The following is a 16647-nucleotide window of genomic DNA, read 5'->3' on the forward strand; positions in this document are numbered from 1 at the left end:
TACTAATAATAATTATATCTGGTTCTGCCACCTCTCGATGAGCACCAGTCGCAGTATAGTTCTGTCGACGATTCCTGATGGACACGACAATATTTTGCTTTGCAAAAATTACAAAATGCGACTACTCCAACCTTGCAGTCTTCGCAAGTGGGACCGCAGTCGTAGCAGTCGATAGTAGCATGAGAGGCAGCAGGGTCACATTTGCTACACCAAAACCGATTACAACCACGACAGGATCGCAGAATCATGCAGCCCAGACATAGTTTTTCCTCCGACAGACCACAGGATGAACACTTTCGGGAACTGTGAAGCGCAAGGTGCCAGCCATTTGCAACATGAGAGTGGAGGTCGTCGGGATCCAACGACGAATGCGCCTCGCATGGCGCAAGGTCAGTCTTGATTCCAGCTCGCTCAGCCAGGGTCGCAAAGAGAGGAGCTGTACTGGAAATTATGTTTGTGGGGAAGGTTGGCGCACCTAGAAGCTCGAGCGAGTGGATAGTTGGCCGCTTGCGGAGGCATGGCGACGAGGGAGAACCACATGTGTCAAATGAGTGGGCAGCCACGTTGGCGGTGGCCGAAGTAGCTGTGAAGTCATATTCCAAGGAACTCGAGGACTGCTCTGCATCGGCCATGGTAGTGTCATAATAGCTATATGAACTGTATTCTGTAGAGGGTGAAGTAGAAAGGGAGCTTGCCGCAGGAGAGGAAGCAGCAGACGACATTGAGGGGGTGTTGGAGACAGCAGTCGAAGAGATCTTTAGGCCGGTCGCAGACACAGCGGCGGATGTGCGTGCAGCAAGCTCAGCAGCAACACAGCAGCCGGCAGAGGAAATGTAATAGGTGTCTATGATTTCGCAAAGTCTGTCCAGAGTCCAACCATATGACCCGCTGAGCGAAAGATGACGGAGCTTGAAGTCGAGAAAAAGATCGGTCAAGGTCGAGTCGTCGACAAACGACAGATCCAAATACACTGTTCGGAGGCCGGACTTGAAAGCTGGCAATGAGAGTGCGCGGGCGACGGTACGGGACGACAGGCCAGTCAGATCAAGATAGTGGATGGACCCGGGGGTGTGGAGAAGATAACTGTTGAGGGTCGAGCATGTTGATGCGAGAGAGGAAAGCGAGGGCAGTGGCAGGTAAGGCGTAATGGTTCTTAAGACGATATCATTTGAGAGGAGGTCGACCAGCGAGACCGGTGAGGTCGAGGTGGACGACTCAAGGTAGACCATCTTGCACTGGTGAGCGAGGGAAGTCTGAATTGTGGACTGTTAGAGGTGAAACACTGTGAACAAGAGAGCGTGTGAAGGCGTGAAATGGAGAGATGATGAACCGTGAGAGGGCGGAAGCGCGGGAGCGCCAGAGTGCAGGGAAAGACAATGGCGCACAAATTGAACCGAATATGGTCCGGCCTGCTAGAAGGCACACGGAAACAAATAAAAAAAGGTAAGAGCTGTTAGAGCCAGTGGATGGATGTTACTAATGAACAGGAGCAGGTCGAAGAATTTCACGGTCTGGATGAATGTGGCTGCGTACGTAGATATATGACTGGACTTCTGGGATGACCTGGCTGGCCGCGAGTAAAGTGCGCAGAATTCGCTGAATCTGCACACACACACACACACAGAGGAGCTGCCACGAACGACTGTGGAGAGGAGGGATCCCCTGACAAGAGACAAACGGGCTCAGATATAGGGCGATGCGCGACGACTGGCAGGCGATCACGGCTTCAACTAAAGGTTAAATTGGAACAGCCTCGAATCTCTTGCTAGGTCGATCGTATGGATGTGGATGTGTCTTTTTAAGGCTATCTGGCTTGACGTATCCGCTTGCACACACACTTTGATGGCGACGACAACGGGCAACGGTTTCCGTCCTGAACGACACCGTGAATAGGAAACTGGGAATTTCGAATAATTGCCTTCGAAGAGTGCACGCGACAACGAACCACAGCACGAGAAAAGCTGATTACGTTTTGTAAGGCTCGGCTCATGTCGCTTTGCGAGTGTGTATTACACATCGTAGCACGGGCTACGGCCAAGTCCAGGTCCTGTCCAGCCTGCCTGTCCGAACGGCTCCAAACCAAGCCTGTGTGCGCGGCCTGAATACTAGTTCTACAGAACCACACTAGCACAGAGCGCCGACCTCGATCACTATCCGAGGTGTTTGTATCCAAGGTGTGCCGTGCTCACGGTCTAGCTTTGACTGGAAGAGTTCTAGACGGTCGGCAGGATTGGCCAGTTCGGGCCTCTGTTAGAAGACTGCACGGCTGCTCGGTTGAACTTGCGCAGTAGTGTGGAGCAGAGGCATGTAAGGCAATGCAAGGCAATCTGAGGTGATGTGTGGACATCTAAGGACATGTACGGGCACGTACGACATGTACAGGTGTGCATATCATTCATCCATAGGCATGGCATTAAGAGACTATTTATCATTATTTTATATACATATCTATAAGTTTATAGACTCATTGTTGTCTGATATTCGTATTTTGGATAATCCTCCGATCATGGATTCTTAGTCGCCTTGGTTTGTTCTGGAATAATGCAATTGAGAACATCTGCGATCTAGAATCGGCTTCGATCTGATTAAGATTCTCAAAAAAGGTTGGCTGTTGCCTGTCTACTTCTGGTCCCTTGGTTCTCCGCCATTCATGATCCAGTAATTACATACGTTACCTACTCTATTTTTGCAACTACACAATAGAAATAGCAATAGTAATACAAAAAATAAAATCATAATTTAGAGTATATTGCACATTGTGCAATATACTCTCCAGTTCACAATGTGCAATAGGCAATATACATTGGTTGATGTACGACAACACATTACATAATCATTGCTGTTGGATGTTCGGCGTTTGCTCACACCTGTTGAAGGTCATTCTGCAGTTAGCCTGACAGGAGGCCTTATTGTCCAGACTCTTGTCATGCTTGATAATAAATTAGCTTGGATTTGTTTCAACAAATTGATTTAAATATTACTAATTTTAAATATTGCAATTATTTGCCTACATTTATTGCATTTGCTCTCCTGCTCTATCAAAGCTAATTTTTTTTTCTCCACCTCTGTCTGCCCATCCAGATCCACATAACCAGCCCTGAACCTCGTCTAATATTGGGTTTATGGCCCATTAAGACTTAACGACCTCTGCCCACTCATCATTAACTCAAGCAAACCTTATCCGTCAATAGTATATTATATAATAAATATTATCCATCCTCCTCAATATCTACAAATTAATCCTGCTCCAAAATCAAACTCCCGGTTCAACTATACAAGTAGTCTGTCTACTACCAACACGTCCATGCCTAACCTCCTTATCTAACACCGTGACAAAACACATTGACCCAGAAACATGATCATACCTTTTGCGACTGCTGTATTGATCGTTCACCGCTGGCAGCACTACCACTAGTACTACTAGAACTATTCGAATTCTGCGATGAATGGCCATTCGAAAAAGTGGCGGGTGAACATCTCCTCGAACTAGATGCTGTACTTGTAGCCGGACTGCGTGTTCGACGAGAAGAATATCCGTTCGTAGACCGTGACACAGCAATTCTAGCCATCTGCTGGCGATGCTCGTTCTCCAGACGACGATAGAACTCCGTCAAATTGCCGATCTGGACCTCTAGCTTCGCAATCTCATCATCCCGTGCTGACAAGTCAAAGTCCCGTTGCTCGGTTCGTAGCCGGATTGCTTCGCCACTGGTTTTCCGCCCTAGCTCACTGCACATTTCTCGTTCTTGCTCCACTTGTCGACACATTTCAGCAGCCACTGTAGACTCCTGCTGGTAATCTGTGCGTGTCTTCTCCCCCAGTTTGCTCTGAAGATCACCCTGCTCCTTCAGTTTTCCATTTTCTTCCTCAAGAGCTATCGTTTCCTCCTCCAGTTTCTCCTTCTCGGCAATCATTATCTCGACTCGGCCAGCCTTAATATCACTGATCGTCCTCTCCGCCGCGCTCTGCCGTATCCGCAACTGTTCAAACTGCTCCTTCAACTTGCGTTCCTCATTCTCAGCCCGCAATGCTCGTTTTTCAATCTGCCGAGCACGAGTTTCAAGCGCATTTTGCTCACGTATACTGTCCGCCATTTCATCCGCAAAACTCTCGTGCTTGTTCAAAAGCTCATTATGCTTGATTTCAAGTCCTAGCACTTCAGGTCCAAGACTAGATATTCGCTCCTTGGCCACCGACAGATCGTGCCTCAGTCCCTTGTCCTTGTTAGTCTACCTTCCCTAGTGGGATCATCATAGGCAGCGGCTGTCACATGGTATATATATGTCTACACACATAAACATATATATCCATAAAGACAAGAAAACAGACCTTGATTAAACCGTCATAATCAATCAACGGTTTTTGTTCCACAGGCTCATGTTTGACATAGAATGTTTCGGGCGCCGGCCGCTTGCTGCGCACGCCGTGGTAGACGTCGACGTCGGTCTCATTGAGGATAGTGCGGAGGTCCATTATGGAAGCGACCCGCTTCGCGCGGTCGTCGACACCCCGCACAGCAAAAGAAGTAGCGTACATTATTTGATTCCTGTTATGCGTTGTGGGCAAGTCAACACTGAGAATCTACTGTTATGGGAACGAGACTGGTAAACGAGGCAAACAACCGGCCCGAACTTGAACTAGTAGAATGGAAAGAAGGAAGAAATCAACACCTCTCAAGGGCGAGCAAAGGGAACGTCGGAGCCTAACAACAGATTTCTGACCCAGAGATGACGGCTTTGGGTCAGATTATAGGTCGAACAATTCTTAGCAAAGGCTTGGACTCCTTGTCGTTAAACTTATTCATCTAAATAAAAAAGAATTTATGAGACCTGAATATTCATCAAGTAATTTTTTTCATTTCTTTAATATACATCCAGATTGCTTAATGTATCAAAAATTCTCCTTGCAGTTAGTTACTGGACCCAGCAGACAAGGTCCCAGTGCCCATATGCACGGCACTATCTTCTTGATGCATTCACTAATTCGACTGTAAGAGAGTGTAGAGAGTATAAATTGATTATATTTACTTTCGGTAAAATTAAACAGGAAGAGAAACAGACTTTAACTTCTCCCTTTATTTGGTAGGGGATAGGTATTTAGTTGGCTTGTGTCGCGCATTCAAGAGCTGGTTGGTGTACTGATCTGACCCAGTGAGGAATTTGCTATTGTCCTGTACACTTTGTACATCGAGTTTGCACCGATACAGTGAAATTGTCGTGCCAATAGTAGCTATTAGTAACGATTATTTATCCAGCTACGACTTTCTAGAAAAGGAGTGAGCTCTTTATTACTCCTAACTCCTGCTCTATGTTCTACTGTGAGCCCAGTTCTCAGTAGTACAGCCAGACCGTTTACTTCCCCTCCACTCTACGACGAACATACAATAATTTTCCCATAGTTTAATTCAACCATATAATATCTATTATATTTTGATTAAATATACGGGCCAATATATTAGCTTACTTCTCTATAATCTTAACTAAACAACCTCCGTAATTGATCAGTTTGTCATGAACTGCTCACCAGTCAACTTCTAGCCTTCCCTAGTCCTTAAAAATATCCTTTTAGTTTACGTATATACTTAGATCTATTTAGTTGTTATCTCTTCTATTGGATATCACTTAACATCTCTGATATAGAATTCAGTGCTCAAGAGCAATTTCCTGATCAGGACTGGTACCCACGTGATGAGACCCTGGTTCAGTTTAGGCTCTCCCTTTAACCAGTCCGAGAACGTGTCGATAGCTTCATTTCAGCTGCTCATACAGGAACCGGGCAACGAATTATTCGCAACTTACGAGAGTAAATTGGCGTAAATTCACACTCAATTCAGACTAAATAGTCTGCGGGTAATGACAAACCAAGATTCAACTCTCTTTGGTGTGCAACATAGCGCTAGACAGTCGTTGACTAATAATCAAAGTCGTTCTGTTTAGCTCATCCCTGGGTTTACTTAAATCGGCGATTTTTTCACAGTGCTGGTGCGAGCACAGTTGAAGCTGGTCATCATATACTTGCATTATTTATCTTAGGTTTTGGATCGGATCGGAGGTTCGATTTTGTTCGCGACAAAGATGATTGGTGTCCAGCTTATGAGCAACGAAGCGTTCAGTCTCTTGACAGGGTATGCGTCTAGTTTTGCTGGTGATTGATCAGTTATATTAACTTGCTGTTCAAGCTGTATGTCTGTTGCATGCTGGGCAATGGTTTTTTCTCCCCAACTTTATGACATTGTAAGTATTTTTGTGACTTCTTCCCGATCAAAACCTGATGTACATAGTTCCGTCGGCAAAACGCAGACAATCTATCAGTTTCTTTCCTTTGGCTTTGGTTTCTAGGCGACCTCGCGAATATCACCGGCTGTATTTTGCAAGAAACCCTGCCAACCATGACTATTCTCGCAGTCTACAATACTTTGGCAGATATGGTGTTGATATTTCAAGCTGCATACTACCGGCGACGTCGGTTACGCCGAATCTTCCAGATGTATTCAACTACTAATAGTACTACGACGACCGCTGGTCAGGAAAATTCCGAGAATTTGGATGAAATAGAAGATAGCCCGAATCACAGACAAGAAACTCAAGACGACGATTTAGATCAAGCAGATGATGCAAGTGAATGTGAATATTTTCAGAGCCTAGTCATTCCGCCGCGCCGTGTTTGGAAGTCAGGTAATTAACCGAACCGATATCTGTGATATTTACTTATAATCTAGCTTTTTTCAAGTTTGGTATCATATTTATGATTCTATTAGCCTCGTTTATAGGCCTGTATTTCGCTACCGATGGCCATCTTTACGACTCGCCATTGAAATACTACAATCCTCAGATTCCATTGCATCAATTAGGCCAATTATTCGGCTGGTTTTGCGCTGCTGTATACGGTATGAATCTGGTTTTACTTTGTTACAGGAGTTGTCCTAATATATATGGGTCTAGTGACATCGCGAATCCCTCAAATCGTCTTGAACTATCAGCGCAAATCCTGTGAACGCACTTCACTCATCAACTTTCTGTTCGCATCTGGTGGCAATTTTATGTTCATCACTTCCATACTTGTTCTAGATCATAGTTTCCATTATCTATTAGTCAACTCCAGTTGGCTTTGTGGAACCTTTTTCTCTTTGATGCTCGATTATATGGTGCGTCTTCCATTCCCCTTTGACATTTTTTTAATCTTATAAATAATTCTTAGATCGTTTTTCAATCCTGGCACTACGATCAAAGTCGTATCGAACAAGCTGTTAAAACTTCCGCCATAGAAGAAACCGATATTCACGCACAGTCTGATGCTAAAAAGGTCAAATAGCCAAGATCTGGAGAGACACAAACCGCCTACAGTAGCCTACAGCAATTCCACAACAACTTACAGAAATGTGCGACAGATTGACATTAATCTGTCTTAAATTGATAGACCTCAAAAGTTTTAGATATATCATGATTTTATATGATCCTGTGTAGAAGTAGTACAGTAAACAGTAAATCGAATCGTTGGAAAGTGAAGACCTAGCCCGCAGATCAGTGGGCTAGGGTGGTTTTTGGTTAGTCTATTGAAATGTCTTGGTAGTGACACCATGAAATATGGTGAATTGACTTGGAGGACATTGATTTTTACCAGCCCTCTGGTTAATTCAGGTAAATATTATTAATACGAATAGACATATAAAGGATACAGATAGCCTAGAAAGTTTTTGCAGGGTAGACAAGATATGTCAAGCTTAACTGGTGATGTTTTGATGAGAGAATGCTCAGCAGCCCTTTTCCCAATATCAAAGCATTTGTTTACTCCACACCATGTCTAACGGCCAATTTACAAGTCAACAATCAACATTCGACCAGTCCGAATCAAAATGATCTAATGCTGATTGGCAACGTATATAGCTATGTCTGCCCGCCCACTTCTCTCTATTCTTTTGCTTTATCCCTTCCCCTTCTTTTTCGTCTCCATCGGCTTCATTGGATTCGCTCTTGTGTGTCTCATCCAGCAACGACTCCTCCTTTTCTTCAAATATGCCTTCTGTGAAAACAACGACAATTGCTGCGCTCGCACTTAGCTTAGCTGCACCTGCTTTAGCGCTGCCAACAGAGTCTAGTAACGCTCGGTATCGCCAGCTCGAGGGATCACCGAAGATCCGCGAACTGTTCGAGCCTGCGCAACTTCCATGTGTAAGTTGATGGTCTATGGTAATGAGAAATTTGCAGTGATGCTGATACTGACCAAACTAAGCATGTTGCTGGAGTTGCTTCTTGTGTTGATAGCGTCCAGAAGTCTTTCTTCGCTTGCGACCAAGTCGATACTGATTGCCAGTGCACAGCGCTAGAGCAGCTTGAGCTGTCGTGCTACGGCATCTGCCCTCAGTCCGAGTTGCTCTTAGATATTGCGACTACTATATCTGAGGTTTGTACAAAGTATGCGATGAAGGAGAGCGAACTGTCTCTCGAAGGGTCCGTTTACGACCTTGACCAACGTGCCACCGATGAGGTTGTACTCGGTGCCGACGATAGCGACGGCGATCTTTCGATTGTCGGGCGCACCTCGCCATCTCCTGCCCCGCTTGTTGCTGAACCTGATGCCGAACCTGAAGCACCGATTTCGCCTGTTGCGACCGGTGAGGCTTCAACTCCTGCCACTGCTGCCACCGAAATGGAAATCACATCTGTGCCTGCTTTCTCCGCTCAGGAAACTGTCTTGACCGCTGATGACAATACCCCGGTCACTGTCGAATACCCACACTTTGATGGCTATACCGCTGCTCCTGTTGCCACAGGCACGTCTAATATTCCTCGTGCATACCCGGCTAACGGCACATTTGCCAACTCTACCACCTCCCCGGAGGCCGATGACGACGAAGAATACGACGACGAGGACTACGGGGCCGAGTCAAACCTTACCACCTATTCTGGTCGCGGCCGGTACAACAAAACCACTTCTGCTGCCAGCCCTTATTCTACTGGCTCCGTCAATGCCTCGTCCGGCTACGGAAATTACTCCAATGGCAACTACTCTGCCAACAGCTCACATCCTGTCTACGACAGCAAGTCGTCAATCATGACTGTCAGTGCCAACGTCGCTGTCACAGTTGTAGTTAGCACGGTTGTCTTTGTTGGCTTAGCCTTGTTTTAAGCTCCCATATCCCGCGCTCCTGCGATTGATCGTAGTATTTTGTATTTGTAGTCCTGTAGGTCCCTGGACTGTTGACCTTGTGTATTATTATCATCATCTTTATTATTATTACTACTTTAGATTTGAATTAGAACTTTGAAAGGTACTTTAATGAATGATCCCCAACAATAACACTTTTTAACTCCTCAAGCTTTAAAATGCATTTGGTACTCCCTAAATCTATACTCCGAGATGTGATTGCAAAATAAATTAAAAATTGCAACATGCTATATTCGCTTAAGAATAATGATTCAGCTTAAATAGCCTTACTTTGCCTGCTTCGTTCGCCGCTGCGAACATTTCGGAAGAGGGGCTGAATGTCGTCGCAGTAACTTTACCTAAAGGGGTACCGGACGTAGGCCAATTCTTGAACACGGTTCCTGTCGCCATATGGGCAAACCGAAGCGCGTCTTTCTTAGATCGCGACGCCATGCTGAGAACTTGTCCGTCGTGAGAAAATGTCAACGAGCTAATAGGCGTCACTAGTTGGTCCAAGGTATATATCAAATTAGGTTGCTGTTGATCGCTGCTGTTGCTGCGATATCTGCTGCTGTCGTAAACATTTACAATCCCACTTTGACTTCCTAACGCGACGTACTTCTCAGTCGCAGCAATTGATGTGATGCCCACGCCGCCAAAATCGGCCCAACGTGAAACGAATCGTCTCTCAGAGGTGCTCCATTCCCAAACCTCGCCCGCGGAATTGACGATATCGATTTTGCCGCCATCGGCGCTCCATACGAAGTCGACTGCTGCACCGCCTTCGATTTTGGCTCCGGATATCCATTGTCCATTTGTCGCATCAAGAATGTTAATCCAGCCGCCTGACCCAACGAGTCCCATGAACCGGCCACAAGGCGAAAGCTTGAACCGCTCCATCGTTTTCTGATGTTCTTCATGGCCATACATACGAGAAATCAGATCCGCAGATCCGGTTTCTAAATCCCATATATAAAAATACCGCCGGCGGCCCCCTGCAAACACCCGCTTGCCATCTGCGTGGAATTCTGCCGTCTGAATCGGCGACGACCGGAAATGTAACGAGGTCGCCAACGTATTATGTTTCCCGTCAACATTGTATATCCGCAAAGTCCGATCAAATCCGGCAGACATCAAAAGTGGCAGCGACGGATGAAATGTGATAGATTGCACAGCAGACTGGGAAATTGCTTGAGCGTTTGCGTCGCGAAGACGAGCAATATCGATCGATCCAGATGGCAACTTCTTGGAAAATCGACCGGCTGTGTATTTGGCTGTACTTTGCAACAACTTTTTTAGAGGATCTGCTCTTAAAGTAAGCTCTTTCTCATCCTCGGCTTCGTAGTCGTCACTAGAATCATTTTCGACAGCGGTTTCTTCTGCCAATTTCCGCTTTGGTTTCGGTTTGGCCCAGTCTGGAATTGGATATAATCTGTTGAACTGCGCCCGCAACCGTGCACTGTATTCAATACCACTGATTAGGTCATCGTCTTCTGTCAGTCGAAGTTTGCGAAGACGATCATTTGACGCTAATGAAATGCTTAACCGCTCATCATCCTCGTCGTACCAGGCAGCCTTGATTCTGTTGTCATGCATCACTTTTTTCTCTGGAGATTGATCTCTTGTAATAAGAGGGGAAATACCCACATCGTTGACTCCATCAACTATAAATAACTCGTCATTATGCAAGTTGTCAAGATTGAATTTAACTTTTTCTTCATCTCCATCTTCGTCCTCGTCTGCTTCGTCTGAATCGGTCACGCTTTCGTAGCGCGATTGATCGTCCGATTCAAACTCAGGTACGCCTGCCTCTTGAAGTGCTTCTTCAAAACCAAGCTCATCTCCGAACACAGCTTTTTCAAGCGCAAGCTCTACCTCATCTTTTTCTGCGAGTGCATTTGGATTTGCCAGCTGCTTCTTCTTCGACCCTGACAAGCCGCCGATTCGAGCAGGAGCGGACACAGAAAGTGTAGACATATGCTAATCTGATTCGGAGGTTAATAAATTACAATAACGTATATTTTGAATCTATTTTAAGATTTTTAAAATAGTATCTGTCTGAAAAAAAAAAATGAAAGAAGAACGGGAGATTGAGCTGGAAATTCTGCCGGCCTTCAAGTTTTTTTGGGACGTTGAGTGCGGCGAGAAAAATTCTTTTCTTTCTTCTGATGAACCAGATATGTCCGGTAGAATTCCTTAATTTATATATATCTGAAAGAAAATTTTAGCACTGTCATTTTATATTTTAATGACCATCAAGCTGCGCTTTTATTGATATGTCTAGCAAATATTCCAAATTGATAACCAATATGACCACATCCAGATCGCATTCCACTCCGGACCAGATCGATCTGATTTAAATCATCCCAAATCCAAGCTTTAAAATAGTAAATCTGCACATAAAACTACTCGTTTTATCATAATTGGATAGCAAAATAGTTTATCTCTCTTTTCCCGTCTGAGTAATAGAATTCCGTTCGTGCTGTTCTCTCGTACTGAGGTAATTGTACTGGTGTTGCTGCGGTTAAGGGCTTCCTTTACTCTGCATAGCGTGCAATCGGTTACATTTGAATAAACATTTACAAGTTTTGATTGCTTCAAATCTGTAATTATTTAGAAGAAAACAGATATAAGCTCGACCTATCTACTTCGTTTTTATAAAATGATCACTTCACGATGAGAAAGACTGGTAACAATGCTCCTCCTCGAAGGGCTACGATGAATCCTGCTCCTAGAGTACGTTAGTCGAGATTCACCCCTGCCGGAATCAAAAGTCCATACTGATTTGTGCAGACAGACTCAGCAAAGCAAGCTCTTAAAAATTTTTATTGCGATCTCTGTCAAAAGGTGAGCATAAGCTACCTCGCAGTCGCATGCATGCTGATTTCGTAGGGCTACGGTCGCATGAATGAGTACGAGACTCATATCAACAGTTATGAGCACCAGCATAAGAAGGTAAATTTGTTACTGCGTGTCGAGACAATATGCTAGGGAGTCAGCTAACTAGAATTTAAGCGATATAATGAGCTTCGCAAGATGCAGAAAAGTTCGTCGACTGTTGAAGAAAGGCGCGAACGACAGCTGCGGGAAGTCGGAATCAGGGCTATTTCTTTGGACAATGTTCCGAGCTCTACAGTATCAAGTCCAACAGGCGTTATGAAAAATGCTGGATTTAAGTCGATTGCCGGTGGCGGATTTAAAAAAATCGGAATCAAAAATATTTCGACTTCCGCCGCGGTATCTAGAGATAAATTGACTGAGAACTCGGATAGCGAGGCCGATATGGATTATGTTCATTATAATCCTAGACAGCCAACTAGTTAATTTATTTTACATAATAAATGTAGTAATTTATTTTTCGGCTTTAATGTAGTCGTTCGTCTGCGTCCGAAAATTAATCGTAGAAAGTTCCTTTCACTGCTATTCCCAATCAACTTTCTTCCTCACAAACTACTTCAGCTATCAACAATGTCTATCATCAAGATGTAAGATTTCTTTTCGAGCTCTGGTCTGTCGGATCCTAATTTGAATTTAGTCTAGTTTTTGGAAGTCCTAACAAAAATTTCATTACCGGAGTTACGAAAGCTGGTCAGATTAATGTTTCAGCCGGTCCTTTCGACGCATTACTTTTACTTGGAAATGCGTTTGATTCAGATTCACGCGAGTCCGATATCGACGATGTTTTATCTGGTAAAATTGAACTTCCGATTCCTACATACTTTTACTATACAAAGCTACTTCCGCCAAAAATTGTGAAGGCTATAGAATCGAGCCAAAATGGACTGATTGCTAAGAATCTTCGTTGCGTGGGTGACTCGTCAATCGTGAAGACATCGAACGGCGCCACGATCTCGTTCAGCGGTCCCGAGTGTAGTATATTTGATATTGAGAGGCTTAAGGCTCAGAAAGCGGTTGATGTCATGGTATCGGATCATTGGCCTGCTCATATAGATTTACTGTCTTCTTCGATTGATGAGATGATTTCATCTGCGCCGAAAGATAGCAAAATCTCGGACCTGGCGGCGCTACTCCAACCTCGTTACCATTTTTCGCCGGGACAAATTTTTTGGGAACGCGAGCCATATCGGAATCAGGGTTACTTAACTGTTGAGGGAGGTGGTGAACGACCAACTCGATTCATTTCTTTGGCAGAGCTTGGTAATTCTTACAAAAGTAAATGGTTCTACGCTTTCAATATCTCTGTTCCGTACATCTCGGTCCCTCTTCCATCAAATACAACTGAAAATCCATATATCGAAGGTGCGCGAGCTACAGCCGCCGAACAACAAGCCAACAAACGAAGCTCGCAGAGATCAACAGACGAGGAACTACTGTTTGGAAATGGAATGAAGCGAAAGCGACAGAATGCAGAAGACCAATCTAATGAGGACAAAATTTTGGGAAAATTTGATGGTAAAAGTGGCCAAGTTCGAAAACGAGGAAACAATAGAGTTTTTCGGTCCCATATGAAGGCGGTAGATCCTTCGTCATGCTTTTTCTGTCTATCAAACTCTCAGCTAGCTCAACATTTTATCGTCGCGATTGGGGATGAAAGTTATATAGCCACTGCCAAAGGACCTCTACCTTCACCTACATCTGAAAGATTGGATTGCCCAGGCCATATCATTATTATTCCATTTGCTCACCAACCCACGCTAATTTCGATTGAAGATGAATCGTCGCGAACTCAAACCAAACTGGAGATGGATAAGTTTCGCGCACGAGTGTCGGAATTATATCTCGAGCAAGGATATCATCCCGTTGCTTTTGATATCCAAAAGAGTAGTAATATTCATTTCCATATTCAAATGGTTCCTGTTCCGAATGCGAAAATTTCTCTAGTCGAAGAGGCCTTCTTTCAAGCCGCCGAAACAAACGGAATGAAATTTGTAGACGAATCAAGTTTAGAGCAAGATTTTTTCAGACTCTATCTACCTAACAAAACATTATACATGCCGCTCGATTCCTCCAAGCGATTTGATTTACAATTTGGTCGCAAAGTGTTGGCTTCGGTGTTGGAACTGCCAGATCGTGTTGATTGGAGAAATTGCGTCCAAGACGAAGCAGATGAAGAGCGGGACGCGGAACGATTCAAACAGTTATTTGCAAAATATGATTTTACCAATGATGAATCTAACCTTGTATAAATTAGTGTACATTATAGCTGAAATAAAAAAACCTATTCAAACTCATTAAAATTAACTACACTTGATAACTCCTTAGTTCTTCAAATACTAGACGACTACAACAAAACAATTCGAATAGTGAGTTGCGGTACACGACTGATTCCATATTTCTTTTTAAACTTTTTCATAATTTTCTCCAAGTTTTGCACTCTGTCCCAGATCGCCAGGCGGCATTGATCGTTCTGCTTGAATTCCAGTTCAAGAAGAATACTATTTAGTTCATCTTTCAGAACGGTGATTTTGATTCGATGTTCGTCGTCAACAATTCCGGCTGGATAAAGCTCTGTTAAGATTAGAGTCAGCCGACTTATGAAGTATCCCCAAAATATATACGCATATCCTTCATCTCCTATTGCTTCGGCGACTACTAAATCACAAAGTCGCGCAAGTAGTTGTTCGTCAAAAACTTCGCCCCCCCAGCGTTCGCAAAGAATGATTCCAATCATTGCTCGATCGAGATGGGAAAGACCAAATGTACCCGCAAGGGGACCGACGATGGCAAGATTTAGCGCAGCAGTCGCTTGAGTATCTTTGCTGAAGCTAGCTTGAGCATAAGCCAAGTTGGCTATGGCAGGCACAATCCGATTTCGGATGTATATGGGTGTGAAGGAGGACATGGCAGAGTCTAGAAGCTCTTGTATCTTCATGCTAGCCGGTCGGGCATATGTCATAGTACAGGATCGGAGAGGATCTTGATATTTGACTGCACTTTCTAACGTTGAATAAATATAACCTTCCTTCATTCCTCCTACTATTGTCAGATCTATCGCTCCTACATTGTTGAGCTAATACTGCTTACCTTGAGCAAAAAAAACCGATCCAATAGCAGGAGCTGCATTCGCGAGTGCCTGAGTGAGTAAGAAGACACCAGGCAATTGCGATGCGCGACGTTTTGATACGCGAAAAATATCTTCTAGTTTGTCCAACATTTGATTTGTCACTTTAACCTGAGTAATTTTATCGAGATCCTTTAAGGAGCATCGATATCCGTTGATGATTGGAATTGGATAAAGCTCCGACCCGGAAAGCGTACTCATTGCGAAGGCTCCCAGGCCGCGAAAGCCACCACCCGATAGATATAAACTAGCACTTTTCAGTGAAAACGGTAGCCGAATCTTTCGTAAGGCCACTACCAGTGCTGCAGACAATTCAGCTTTGAGATCTGTCAATGACTGTGATTGTGACCTCTGAAACAATACAGCGGCTCCATATGGAAGCGAAACTGGATTATCGCACTGCACAATATTACCACCTACAGTAGAAACCCACGAGATCTGTATACTGCCGCCGCCAAGATCCATTGTGATTCCATTGATTTCGTAGTAAGACGCCGCTATTCCCATTGAACCATATACAGCCTCCATTTTCGCAGTCAGTAAAGTCACCTTCCATAGTGGATTCACTTTGGATATCATTTTCATCAACTCGGAGGAATTTGAAGCCAACCTCGCCGCCTCCGAAGCAAACACAGTCACATTTTTTGCAGCAACCTCTAAAGCTTGGCAAGTAATTGAAAATCTTTCCAGAGCAATCTTCAATCTAAAGATAACTTGATCAGGAATCTGCTTATTTTTACTGGTCGTCAGGGCGTCATATAGCGAGATCTTAGCTCGATCTTGATATACAACGGGCAGGTTCCTTGATGCCGGCGAAGAAGAAATATCAGTTATTGAAAAGCGAACGCCGTTCGAGCCCACATCCACGATTCCGATATACATTGTATATCAGCGACCAGAAACTATAGACCAAATATCTCAATTTCTTTGTATTAGTGATCTTGTTTCTTCTGTTCGTTCACACAATGAGGACTTTCACATGAACTTCGCTTGCGGTTATAACCCCAGCCTCGCGGATTTGCGCGGCGGCCTAGATTTGTCCCAAAGCAGCCATCTCATCGCTTGGTCGGGATTTGAGAATCTGACAGATCTGGACACAACAAATTACGCGATCTACTGAAGTTGGGCCAGAGCTAATGATTAGCTATTTCCGGTTTTATACAACTAGAGCCGAATATCTATTCATCTTGACGAGCAGGTCCGATGCCAGCATCCCACTTAGCTTCCGAATACATGTCCAGATCAAAGATCCCATGTCCAACACAACAATAACAGCAAAGTACATCATTAACGTAGTGAAGCTATTCGTCTAAGCTTTATCTCATCGCTAAAGCATGTGCATATAGTAGAGGCGGGGGAATTTTGAGCAAGCCGGGGAAACTTTACTCAGGGCGCTTATGTCCGTCGCGGGTCCAGTTGTCAACCATTACAGGTACAACGAGATAATTACAACAAGTAAAAGACAACACCCGCGAATACTA

At 44.3% G+C, this 16647-nt stretch overlaps 8 protein-coding genes across 8 annotated transcripts; 4 read left to right on the top strand and 4 right to left on the bottom strand.

The window, feature by feature from the left end:
• Positions 1–2: 2 nt before the first annotated feature.
• On the bottom strand, positions 3–1229 carry V1516DRAFT_624615 (uncharacterized protein; the record flags this gene model as incomplete). The annotated part of the gene is made up of 2 exons (XM_066919674.1): positions 3–614; positions 741–1229. 2 exons carry the CDS (start codon positions 1227–1229, stop codon positions 3–5), a joined length of 1101 nt encoding a protein of 366 aa, XP_066777273.1.
• A 1721-nt stretch (positions 1230–2950) lies between these two features.
• Positions 2951–4666, bottom strand: V1516DRAFT_674842 (uncharacterized protein). Its single transcript, XM_066922153.1, has 2 exons — positions 4330–4666; positions 2951–4214 (listed from the first exon to the last, which is right to left on the bottom strand). Exons 1-2 carry the CDS (start codon positions 4534–4536, stop codon positions 3360–3362), a joined length of 1062 nt encoding a protein of 353 aa, XP_066777274.1. The 5' UTR covers positions 4537–4666; the 3' UTR covers positions 2951–3359.
• A 1020-nt stretch (positions 4667–5686) lies between these two features.
• V1516DRAFT_674847 (uncharacterized protein) lies at positions 5687–7453 on the top strand. The gene is made up of 6 exons (XM_066922154.1): positions 5687–6124; positions 6179–6233; positions 6281–6674; positions 6719–6886; positions 6942–7144; positions 7198–7453. The coding sequence occupies exons 1-6, from the start codon at positions 6075–6077 to the stop codon at positions 7309–7311; spliced, it is 984 nt and encodes a 327-aa protein (XP_066777275.1). The 5' UTR covers positions 5687–6074; the 3' UTR covers positions 7312–7453.
• Positions 7454–8284: 831 nt separating this feature from the next.
• V1516DRAFT_674852 (uncharacterized protein) lies at positions 8285–9153 on the top strand. The gene has a single exon (XM_066922155.1). It carries the CDS (start codon positions 8419–8421, stop codon positions 9124–9126), a length of 708 nt encoding a protein of 235 aa, XP_066777276.1. The 5' UTR covers positions 8285–8418; the 3' UTR covers positions 9127–9153.
• Positions 9154–9206: 53 nt separating this feature from the next.
• V1516DRAFT_674853 (WD40-repeat-containing domain protein) lies at positions 9207–11595 on the bottom strand. Its single transcript, XM_066922156.1, has one exon. It carries the CDS (start codon positions 11119–11121, stop codon positions 9403–9405), a length of 1719 nt encoding a protein of 572 aa, XP_066777277.1. The 5' UTR covers positions 11122–11595; the 3' UTR covers positions 9207–9402.
• Positions 11596–11726: 131 nt separating this feature from the next.
• V1516DRAFT_674854 (uncharacterized protein) lies at positions 11727–12538 on the top strand. Its single transcript, XM_066922157.1, has 4 exons — positions 11727–11880; positions 11938–11991; positions 12037–12099; positions 12160–12538. The coding sequence occupies exons 1-4, from the start codon at positions 11821–11823 to the stop codon at positions 12466–12468; spliced, it is 486 nt and encodes a 161-aa protein (XP_066777278.1). The 5' UTR covers positions 11727–11820; the 3' UTR covers positions 12469–12538.
• A 59-nt stretch (positions 12539–12597) lies between these two features.
• On the top strand, positions 12598–14336 carry V1516DRAFT_637455 (CwfJ C-terminus 1-domain-containing protein-like protein). The gene is made up of 2 exons (XM_066920045.1): positions 12598–12629; positions 12680–14336. The coding sequence occupies exons 1-2, from the start codon at positions 12613–12615 to the stop codon at positions 14289–14291; spliced, it is 1629 nt and encodes a 542-aa protein (XP_066777279.1). The 5' UTR covers positions 12598–12612; the 3' UTR covers positions 14292–14336.
• On the bottom strand, positions 14279–16203 carry V1516DRAFT_674862 (Ppx/GppA phosphatase family-domain-containing protein). The gene is made up of 2 exons (XM_066922158.1): positions 15130–16203; positions 14279–15078 (listed from the first exon to the last, which is right to left on the bottom strand). Exons 1-2 carry the CDS (start codon positions 16046–16048, stop codon positions 14387–14389), a joined length of 1611 nt encoding a protein of 536 aa, XP_066777280.1. The 5' UTR covers positions 16049–16203; the 3' UTR covers positions 14279–14386.
• Positions 16204–16647: the final 444 nt, after the last annotated feature.

This window comes from Lipomyces oligophaga (genome assembly GCF_038497815.1).
Source record: "Lipomyces oligophaga strain CBS 7107 unplaced genomic scaffold V1516scaffold_4, whole genome shotgun sequence".
In the NCBI taxonomy this organism is placed as follows: Eukaryota; Fungi; Ascomycota; class Lipomycetes; order Lipomycetales; family Lipomycetaceae; genus Lipomyces; species [Lipomyces] oligophaga.